General features: G+C 42.4%; 1 protein-coding gene across 1 annotated transcript; it reads left to right on the top strand.

Annotated features, from left to right (window-relative positions):
• The first annotated feature begins 4,096 nt into the window (after positions 1-4,096).
• LOC147334170 (low affinity immunoglobulin gamma Fc region receptor III-like) lies at positions 4,097-5,599 on the top strand. Its single transcript, XM_086286689.1, has 5 exons — positions 4,097-4,127; positions 4,516-4,551; positions 4,692-4,964; positions 5,044-5,289; positions 5,376-5,599. The coding sequence occupies exons 1-5, from the start codon at positions 4,097-4,099 to the stop codon at positions 5,597-5,599; spliced, it is 810 nt and encodes a 269-aa protein (XP_086142815.1).
• Positions 5,600-11,865: the final 6,266 nt, after the last annotated feature.

The raw sequence follows: 11,865 nt of genomic DNA, 5'->3' as shown, positions 1-11,865 counted from the left end.
GTAATCGGATTACAGAGGGTCATCAAGCCATGAAGGCTAGTGCACCTAATTCCTACAGGTGTTCAAACTTTTCTGAATTAGTTAGTCTGTCTGCATAAAAGCAGTGTTGGAGCACACTGTGGTACCATACCAAAGTTGTGTGTTGCTACAAAAAAAAAGCAATTGACTAAGTAGATATTTTGATTCATCAAAATTTAAGATCTTTGGTTCATCACGCAGGATCTTTGTACGCCTTCAAGTAGGAGAAAGGACGGTTCCACAGTGTGTGACATCAACTGTCAGACATGGAGGAGGAAGTGTGATGGTCTGGTTTCCCTGATTTCGACGCAACATTGTAGAGGCATGCCAACCAAGACAGCCCTATATCATCCAAAACCTTTAGAAACTCAGGGCAGACCTCATCCACCCCAGGGGCTCTGCCACCAGGGAGTTGTTTAACTGCCTCAGCGACCTCACCCCCAGAGATTGGCTGGTCATCCCCTTCATCCTCAGACTCTGCTTCCTCCATGGAAGACGTGCCAGTGGGCTTAAGGAGGTCCTCAAAGTATTCCTTCCACCACCCAAAAATTTTCTCAGTCAAACTCAGCAGCGCTTTACCCGCAGTGTTGTGGATAGGCGTAGCTTTGGGTTACGTGGTGTCGGTAATAGTAATAGTGATTGCTATATCACCTGTTCACGTCCCGAGGGAATTTTTGTGAATGAGCGGGTGATGGGGGAAGTCGACTTTTGCTGACCGCTCAAGCTTAGAATGTTTTTGATCACTGTTTTTCTACAGATTTTTAATCTTTTTAATCTGGAACTTTGACTTACGTTTTGAACAGCGGGCGCGTCAACATTATTCCCCTATTCAGCTGCTCGGCGACTCAAAGGCTTGACAGTCGTCAATACGCAGTATTCCCCTCCTGAGTTGCCTGACGGTTTGCCAGAATCTCCTTGAGGCAATCTGGAAGTCTTTTTCCATGGCCTCTCCGAACTCCTCCCACAGAGTTTTTGCTTCAGCCACTGCCTGCTCCGTGTTCCGCTTTGCCTAAGTCCCACAGGCTAACCGACCCTAACTTCTTCTTCAGCTTGATGGCTCCCCTCTCACCTCTGGTGTCCACCATTTGGTTCGGGGATTACCACCACGACAGGCACCAACCATTTTGTGGCTGCAGCTTAGTGCAGCTGCTTTGGAAATAGAGATGCCGAACATGGTCCATTCGGACTCCATGTCTCCAGGCTCCCTTGGAATGTTGTTAAGCTCTACTGGAGGTGTGCGTTGAAGATCTCGCAGACCGGGGCCTCTGCTAGACGTTCCCGGCAAACCCTCATTGTATGTTTAGGCGTGCCAGGTCTGTCCAGCGTCCTCCCCACCACCTGATCCGACTCACCACCAAGTGGTGATCAGTTGACAGCTCAGCCCCTCTCTTTACCTGAGTGTCCAGAATATATGGCCTTAGGTCTGATGATACGATTACAAAATTGATTATCGACCTGCGGGCTACAGTGTCCTGGCGCCACATGCACTTATGGACACTCTTATGTTCAAGCACGGTGTTCATTATGGCCAAGCTGTGGTTTGCACAGAAGTCCAATAACAAAGCATCACTCGGGTTCAGATCCGGGAGGCCATTCCTCCCAATTGCACCACTCCAGGTCTTGCTGTCGTTGCCCACGTGGGCATTGAAGTCTCCCTGTAGGACAAGAGAGTCCCCAGGCGGAGCACCCTCCAGCACCCCACCCAGGGACTCCAAAAAGGCTGGGTACTCTAAACCGCTAAACCGCCACTCGGCGCATACACGAAACGATCAGGACCCGCTCACCGAACCAGAGGCACAGGAAACAAACAAACCCTTTCGTCCACTGGGAGAAACCCCAAAATACAGACAGCAAGCCGAAGGGATACAGAGATACCCACCGCCTCTCACCAGGGGCAACTCCAGACTGAGTCAAAGTCCAGCCACTCTCCAGGAGACTGGTTCCAGAGGTGAGCCCGACTATATCTAACCAGTACCTCTCAACCTCACGCACTAACTCAGACTCCTTCCCCAACAGAAAGGTGACATTACATGTCCCAACTGCCAGTCCTGGTAGCTGGGGATTGGTCCTCCAGGACCTTGGCTCCTGGTCGCCGCTCTTTAAAATTGTATTTATCGACTATTAGTCTTCCACATCCTGGTCCTCTAAAGGCAGCTGGACTTCTTTTGGTTCTTAACCCTTTAAAGCCGGTCGGAGTGGACACGCTCCATTTTGCGTAACTATTTTGAAATCCCGGTAGCACTGCAACCACGTAAGCTAGCACAATAATTTTTTTTGCACAATGAAACCGGAGGAGTTGTACTTACATCTTATGCCATCAGCTTGTCCTAGGTCACAGTTTCCTTCCACATATTGCTTTGCAAAAACTGCATAAAAAGCACTTGCAGCAACAAAAACATAATATTTCAGAAACACGCTTTGCTGATCCGATCAGCTGTTCATAACACTTCCCACGTTGGAATAGACGTCAGCGCGAACTATCGCATGTCCGCCATGACCTGACTGAAACCGGAAGTGACGTCATTTTGCGGAAATGTAGTTTTCTACCATCGGGGGCTTATGAGCCTATACTTGTGTTTTTAAAAGTTGTGTTTGACTTTATGACTTTCTGTGTCGTTTCTGGGATGTTTAGGACTCATATTGCACTGCTGGAAATAGTTTATTTTGATGCATATGCTGCTTTTTTGCAAATTTGCAGTATAATATTTATTTTCGTTTTTCAAGCAGTATATGAAAATTGGTGTATTTCAAAAATAAAACTATGAAGACACTCAAAATAAATTTCCTGTGGTGGGAAACTATTTTGTGCAACTTTTTTGTATTTACAGCTTTGAGGGTTAAGCCTCTTAAATTTCTCTAACTAGAAATATATGTTAAAAAAACAAAAAATATTTTCAATTTTTTTGTAGTTTATTGCACTTTTTTGCAATTTATGTAATTACTATGCACTTAATGCATACATATTATTAAAATTTGGGCTATAATAGTTGTATCGATGTATATCAACTTGAAATGCTCCCAAAAATGGCACCACACCATGTAAAAATATAATATAAGCTCTGGTGGACTTGTTTCTATGGTAGGTCTTAAAGGGTTAAAGAGACTGCTTATCTGTAATCATGAAAAAAGCATAGGAAAATTTGCTCATTTCTATAAATGAGCAAAAAAAAAAACACTTGATCAAAATTTAAATTTGAAAAATATACAACAGAACAACACATATGTTTCACCACACACCTTTCCTCTTGTAAATTAAACTGATCTCATATTTATGCAAACATTAAAGGGCATTATTAATCATTAAATACACCTGGAAACTTACTGGTGCTCAGTGAGATGATCTGCTTGTATCCATGTTAGTATTTAAAGTCCAACGTCTCCCTCTAGTGGCCATATATAAACCATGTGTGAGGATGGTGTTCATGTAAAATGTGAATCATAGTGTTCCAGTCAGTCATCAGTGTGTCTCTGCACAGCTGTAATTAAAATGTGTTCAGAGGGCCTCAGTGTCTGAATGGTTCCAGTTCAGCTCCATAACAGCAGCGTCCCTGGTTTGATTCCTGTGTTTCAGCTCATATCTGCCTCTCTCACTGAGGGGACGTCCACTACATGGACATGGATTTTACTTTCATTTTTTTCAGATTTTTATTTTCATCTTTGTGAATTTCTGGGGCATCAAAGATATAGGAAATGAATTACTGCTGTACCATGTGTGAAACAAAATTTAAAAAAAAAAGAAATGAAATATAAGATATATTTCGATTAATTTAAAACAGTGCTTTCTTATATGTTTCAGATTACTGGTGATTACTGTTCCTTCATCTATTCTATTCTATTCTATTCTATTCTATTCTATTCTATTCTATTCTATCTTTTCATCAGAAGTGGTTTAAAGTGTTTGTTTGGGTTTTTTTTCCACAAAAAGCCAATCCACGTAATATATTTCACTAAAAGGACAAGAGAATAACCCACAACTGCATATGAACCAATAGAAAAGCTTGTGCTCAGAGGAAGAGGGCGGGCTTTACTTGGTGTCAGTGACAGAAATGAAAAAAAGCTCAAATGAGTGAGAAGGACGATGAAGGAAACATCTGTGCTGTGTCTGCTCTGTAAGTAGAATCTCTGTGTTTGTTTGAATTCTTGTACTTTGACTGTCTGCTCTCCTGATAACTGATGATGGAGGAGAAGACATGAAAAAAAAATCAGGCTGAATTCAAGTTCAAAATACAACGAGGACCAACTGCAGGTCTGAACTGACTCTTTATCTTTGCTCAGGAGTCGAGGAAACACAGCAGGCAGTGAAAAGATCAAATCATTCACTCGTTATATCAACACAGCTGCACAGTGGACATAAATATATTATTGTAATTTTAAATATTTGGTGCATACTCACAAGGTAGCCAGTTAAGACAAAGAGCTGCTTTTTAGATAAAGGTGGTGCAGGGGAATCGTTCTTTATGTTCACCTGAAATCAACCTGAGTGTCATTTCTCTTTAGTTCTGATCTCACTGCTGAGCTGCACAACAAACCAAGGTCAGTAATCTTCTTCTGTCACAGTTTAACCCTGATAAATGCTCACTGATATGACCTGATTGGGTTCATGTTTCAGAATTAACTTGTTATATAACATAAGTGTAACAGATCACAATTGTTTTTCATTTTAACCCTCACAGCTCGTCTGACTGTGAGTCCCAGCAGTTCTCAGTTCTATAAAGGAGACTTTGTGTCTCTAAGCTGTGAGGAGGACGACAGCTCTGCTGGATGGACTCTGAGGAGAAACACAAGCAACCTACAAATGACTCAGTGTGGAGATGGGTGGGGAGAACAAGCTAGTTTAGTTAATTCTTCCTGTAACGTGAGTTATGTCTTTCCACTGGACAGTGGAGTTTACTGGTGTGAGTCCAGAGAGGGTCCCATCAGTAACATGGTTAACCTGACAGTCACTGGTAAGCTGAGTGTGTGGAGTTAGTGTTGATGAAGCTGTGTGTAAATGGATGAAATGCTGTAGTTTGTCTCTGTGTTGAGGTGGATCAGTGATCCTGCAGAGTCCTGTCCTCCCTGTGATGGAGGGAGATGACGTCACTCTGCTCTGTAAAACAAAGACCACTCCCTCCAACCTCCCAGCTGCTTTCTATAAAGATGGCTCCCTCATCAGGAAGCAGCCTACAGGTCACATGACCATCCAGCATGTTTCCAGGTCTGATGAAGGCCTCTACAAGTGTGACATCAGCAGTCATGGAGAGTCTCCATCCAGCTGGATCACTGTCACAGGTGACACACTCACCTGTCTGTGTTTCTGCAGCTTTCAACATTCACAATGTGACGACAACTTAATGACTGTGTTTGCTTTATTTTAGACAAACACACCACCACACCTCCACCTACATCCACACCTCCACCTACATCCACACCTCCTCTTGGTTCCACCTCCATCAATCTTCCTCCATCACTCTCTCCTCCTGTTCTCTCAGTGTTGTCATGTGTTGGATCAGTCTGTGTTGTGGTTCTACTGGTGTTCCTGGTTCTGCTGGTGAGACGATGTGTTCACAGGAAACCTGAAGGTGAGACTCAGACTTCCTGATCTTTCATGTCTGAGTTTGTTCAGTAGAATAAAGGAAACATGAAGGTGAGACTCAGACCTTTCTCACACATTTCTGGGACCAGGAATCACAGATTGAACCACCCAGACCTGGGCATGACTGATGCCTCAGCATCCTCATTCTTAGAGGTCAAAGGAGCTTGCAAAGAAAAGCGTCTGGACTTCTTTAAGTTACTTGAAGACGTTTCACCTCTCATCCGAGTAGCTTCTTCAGTTCTAAGGTCAAATGGTGGAGAGTCCCAGAAAATCTGGGACGTGAAACGTCTTCAAGTAACTTAAGGAAGTCCAGACGCTTTTCTTTGCAAGCTCCTTTGACTACGATGACCTGGATGACTGAGAACCTTCACAGACATATTGCCGTTCATTCTTAGAGGCCTTTCTAGGTTGCTCCTGTGCAATCACACAGACTTCTAGAAGTTCAAGACTATACCTAGTGTCCTACACCAAGAATACCAGACATTGTGACTATGAATACAAGTGAGTTTACCAGACTCAACATGGGTCTCGATAACCTTCTGGTTCCTAATGCTACAGAGTTATTTAATACTGATATACTGATGGATCACCTAAAACAGGAGGAAACTCATCTTGCTAATGTGATGGATTCAACAGAGAGATACTGGATCATTTGATATATTTGCTTTATAAATCAGGTCTTCCGTTCCTCCTCAACACTTTTTGACCAAACAGTGTAGCTGAGTTTAGATATGCGTGACATGTGGAGTGACTGAGTACATTGCCACATTAAACGAGGCCAGAGTTATGCAGAAATATTGGCTGTCAACCCGGAAGAATGTACACCCTCTTTGACCTATCAGAATAGTTCCAGTATGAACTCTGATGTTATAGCTAAGAAATACACATCAACAGCAAAGGGCAAAGGGATCAGATCAGAAACTGGCACTTCCTGACAGCTCTGTTCAATTAAAGTTACACCTAATTCCATTAATTTAGACTGGAATTTCAAAAATATCTATCTCAGAGATGCAATACTACAATATGCAATACTATATGTGTTGTTGTAATGATTGTGGTCTGTGGTTAACATGAGCTAACAGCTCTACAGTGGTTCAACATCCTGTTTAGGATTAAAAAATAAAAAGCAACAAATAAAAAACTGCTGCAGGTGTGAAAACCTAGCTGAACAAAATTCTGTTTATCTTAGTATTTATAATTACACTGAATCTAAATGATTTTTTTTATTTAATCAATTAGTGGTTTCTGACTTTCTGATATGTTGATCGAATCTTTCTCATGAGTAGTCATCAGTTTTCTATATAAATGTTATTGTCAGTTATTTATTAATGAATCAAATGCTTTTTGTGGAAATGTTTCTGCAGCAGCCATTTCTATTCAATCAGCTTTGCTATCAGCTGTATGACCTGCACTGATGTCTTCCTTGTTTGTTTCATTCTGCAGAGAATGCTGAAGTCCACTCAGCAGTGACAACAGACAAGGTCACTTATAGACAAATTATCATCAACAAGAAACAAGAAAATTCAAATATGACAGGTAAAGCTGATCTTCTTCATCTCCATCATGGTCTGTTTTTACAGCCAGATACTTTGATTTACATCTGAGTTAGTAGGTCAATTCATTATGTTTACTTTGTGGGTAGCATGCTAACATTTCCTAGTAAGCACGAAGCTGATGGGAATATTATAATCTTTATTGGTTCTTAGATTTTATTGGCTGCTTTTATAAAGTCCCCAAAATTTTAGAAATTAACAAGATAAATATTTTGTTCTTAAAGCTAACAAGCTGTTCAAGTAAATAATTACACGATTTTTTTATTTTTTTTATTCATTTCCTACTATTTCTGGGTCCAGATCGCACAGGCAGCAACCTACAGTTGAAGGAGAAATATATACAAATCAAGATAAAGGCATACAATAGAGAACAGATTTGCAAAGTGTTTTGAAGTAGTGCAAATAACTTGTTCTGAGTAGAGTTGGTGTGTGTGAGGGGCCTGAGTGATAAGGGTTATTTAGACCATGGCTCAGACTGGTGGGTGGGAACAGTCTCTGGGGGATAGTGTTTGTTAAGAGTCCAAATGGCGCAGACAAGAAGCTGCATTATGAGATCATTTTATTAACAGGCTACCTAACACAGACTTTTAGGTGGCTGGAATTTAACCATACTCTAGAGTCTCCTAACTCTTGGATACTCTTTGTTCATTCTACGTATGAGAACATAAAGCAAGTCCATTGTTCAATGACCTGGACAAAAAAGACATTGTCACATCTGAATCCAAGGCTTGCTCAATAAGTTTCATGGGGGGAAAATGCTCCAAAATTTCTGGAAAATTAGCAGTTGGAGAACAAAACCAATCCTAAACAAAAATATAATGATGCTGGAAACTTGGTCTTTGGTCCACCCATTCCTGGGATATTTGAGTCTTCCCTGGTGAAGGCACAGTCTCCTTTACATGCAAACAGCTGCAGGAGAGAGAAACAAAAAATGACATTTTATGAGTGGGTAAAAATGACCAGTTGACTAAACTATTTTTTTTTACCATATGAATTCCCTTGGAAATCACCACTTATTGATATTTATTCATAACCACTGCACTAAATAAGGATAACATGCAAATTCCAGGACCACTCTTACTTACCTATTCCTTACATGCAGTCAGTACACACAGGGTAGTAATGGCGTGGACACACCGGTCGACGGCAGACATGGCACCTGTATCGCGTCTGCCTGTCCAAGCCTGTGGGGCAGTCAGCACACCTCACTAAGGGACCGCTGCTTTCTGCTGCCACTGGTCCTGCGTCACCTTCAAGAGTGCCAGGGGTAGGAATGTCGAGCACGCTACAGATCACGACTCTGAGTTGACGTGACAGATTTGAAGAGGGGAGCCTCTGCTCTGCCCATGGTTTGATGAGTGCCAATGCCAAAGCCTGCATATAAGGCCTCCTCTGCATTTGGTTGTCACCTCTCTTCATTGCATTCTCATTGTGAATGATCCATGAGTTTATCACACCAGCATTGATCATGCCATAGAACACGCGAAGGGGCCATCTCTTGGTTTTTCTTCCACAACCATAGTGAGCGCACATCTGGTCAAAAGTATCGACACCTCCCTTCGTTTTGTTGTAAAATTCAATTACTTCAGGCTTACGAGTGGGTCCTATGCTTGGTTGTGTATGCATGGATGACAGGAGCAGTACAACCTTCTTTTTTGAAGCTTTGTCAGGGAGGAAGGACACCAAGGTTAGTTCTTTGGTAAAGAGAAATGCACTGGAGCCTGGCGCGTGATTTTCTTGTTTGCTTTTATTGTTCCCACTAAGGTCATGCCACAGTTCTGCAGCAGATCAATCGCCAGTGGCACAGAAGTGAACCAATTATCAGCGGTCACATTCCTGTTTGTATGGTGATATTGTTTGGTCAGCTCCTTGGTGAAATGCTGGCCAAGACTTTGTCCATCCTGTCGTTGTGTTACAAGTATCCCCAGGTATGGTATTCCTGTCAGCAGGTACTTGCTTTGGGCATCATTGGCAAGGACAAGCTTGATACCATATTTGGCAGGTTTGTTGGGGATGTACATTCTAAATGGACACATTTGTCCATGGCCTTGTCTTTCTTGCCGTGTGTCAGGGTCATCAAATCGGAGACAGCTAAGGAGGAATGAAAAGCGACCCTCAGACATAGCAGCACGGTACACAGGTGCAGCAGTAGCAGGGTTCCACATTTCTTTAGTAGACAAATGGTTGTCCATCTGGCAACCACTAAAGATACAAATCCCTAGCATTGCACGCACCTCTGCTGGGGTTGTTCTCTGGAAAGTAACTGTTATCTTCCGATACTTCACAGCTTCAGCATCAATACGGATGTTCGTCCATGTCACAATTTCGTCTATGATTTGGTCCTCAAAAAATAATGTGAAACACTTCTCAGGGGTGTCAGCATTTGATGCTTCTGGTGTTGGTCCTGGTGTAAAAGCAGGCATGAAAATTTCGTGCAGCTGTCCTGGTAGCTGCCAATGTCTGAGGCCGAGAACTCCACTGGAAACCTGTAAGACTTGTTTTGGAGTCTCACAATATAGGCCATGTCATCATTCACATGGCGGTGTCCTCTCCCCCTGTGACCCACATCAGGCGTGTCAGGGACCGCATCAGGCGTGGCAGGGGAAGTAAGATGGGCAGTAAACCTAGAGGCAACAGGTCCTGGGGTGGGAATTTGTCTGGTGGTCAGTCTACTTGAATCATGATGTCGCATTTTTTTTCTCTGATGACTTGAAGTGCTAGGCTCAAAGCCATTACTATCACTGTCATCATTGCCCGGTTTTGGAATGTAGTCCACGTCACTGTCGCTGTCATACATCTCTTCTGCTTCCACATGATCAACATCTTAATCACTGCTTTCCCTGAATAGAATCTCTTCTATTTCCTTTTGGGTCAAGTACTTCAGTGGATTCCTTTTTGGCATTTTTTCCCCCTAGAGGAGTGCTAGAACTTCACCAGCTAGCTATATTGCTAGCTATTTGCTGAAAGAAATAATGTGCACAGTTATCTAGCTAGCTACATAACATAGCTTTTAGATAAAAAAAAAAAGAAAAGAAAAAAGAAAAAGAAATCTAATCAGCTAACAATTGCCAAGTTAAACAAACCTTACCTATGTGTTACGCACTAGCTGGGATGCCAAAGACACTAAACCTGCAACAGGGTGACAGCTGTAGTTGAAGAGGGACAGTAAATATGGTGAGCCTGAATGTTGTCACCCTTGAAATGCGGCAAGATCGCCTGATTTTATACACTAACACTATCACCGGGTGAAATCCACCCAAAACCTACTTTACCCTCTATCACTATTGCCAGGTGGAATTCACCCGAACACATGCCTGTAGGAAAAAGCGGGATTTGGGGTAGGGAAACACCCACGTCTTCAAAAATGTCAAACACAATGCTGAAGCTACCCAGGGACCCACCACACTCAGACAAACGCAACATATTGAAAATTATGTAAATACATTTGCTCGGGTGAAAATCACCGCCGATAGTGTTCTAGGGTTAAAATAAAACACACCTTGGGCATGGAGGGACCACCCAAAGGTCTTCCAATCAAAAGCCATTGTGTCAGACTTTTGAGCAATGTTGCAAAGGCATGTTCACTGAGACAGATGCACAACACCCAGAAGCTTGAGAAACATGGAAGCTCCTCTTAGGTGTCATAGCAACCTAGCTAAGTAGGAACATAAACAAATGAATACACCTCAGACAGGTATTGTAGATAGCATCAGAGGGTCAAAGCATCAGCTACTGGTAGACAGAACTGTACACCTAAGACCAGATAGACCAGACTCTAGCACCAGACAGACCCATCTGAGCACTTCTGTACTGACCATAGAAAATCCTTCTATTCAGTACACTCCACACAGATACTGGAGTGTTTGGGCGCATATAACATAACAGGAACTATAGTGTTTTCTTCTAAAGGCGTATAGAATAGTCCTGTAAGTTCCCAAGTTCCAATGGGAGACACCACTAAAGGTGGTTGAGAACAACAGGGCTATGGTCTTGTGAGACCTGATTCCAACCAGTGATCGTTTTCAAGTGATGGTTGAAAACGATAGATGTGGCAATAGATGTGGCAATCCCAGTGGACAGAAACACCAGGAAGAAGGGCCATGAGAAAATAGAGGCTAATAACACAACTGGAGCAGATGTGGAAGATAAAGTCCACAGCGGCCAGAGTAGTAATACAAGCACTGGATGCATAACCCCCCGTAGAGATGTAACCCCCAAAATGTAGCTGTGTAAATATAATATAAATATGTAAATATGTAATATAAAATGTTAAATGTTAAAAATCTGTGGTCAAAAAACACCCACAGAAACCAGCATGTAAATTCATGTAACATCCTGTTTTGCATAACACATCCTTCACCTGTGTAGCATCAGCCCATATTTAATCGCGTGTGTGTATTAACAGCTAATCTACTGTTATATAAAACACTGAAGTCATCACCTAATTATTTATTCATTGTTGTGATGAGCACTTGTGCCACAACAATGGTGAACAATCAAAGCTGACTACAGCATGTGTTCATGACCCTGAAGGAAGGATGTGTTCATCACATCAACTGTCAGTGATGTTTTAAGAGGAATCAAATATCTCAGAATTGTTTGGTTCACATGTGGCAGGTCAACAGGTTTTGGCACCACATTTGGCAGTGACTAATGGTGTACTCTCAGCTTCAAGTCCACCTTACCTGGACAAAATTGCAGGTGTGTTGTGACTTTTAA

The sequence above is a fragment of the Aulonocara sp. 'chitande type north' Nkhata Bay genome, linkage group LG3, assembly GCF_057382095.1.
Source record: "Aulonocara sp. 'chitande type north' Nkhata Bay isolate Kocher_YH1m ecotype deep benthic linkage group LG3, A_spYH_male_GT1.1, whole genome shotgun sequence".
In the NCBI taxonomy this organism is placed as follows: Eukaryota; Metazoa; Chordata; class Actinopteri; order Cichliformes; family Cichlidae; genus Aulonocara; species Aulonocara sp. 'chitande type north' Nkhata Bay.
Note: the sequence above shows the minus strand (reverse complement) of the source record. Positions and strands in the feature narration are given on the sequence as shown.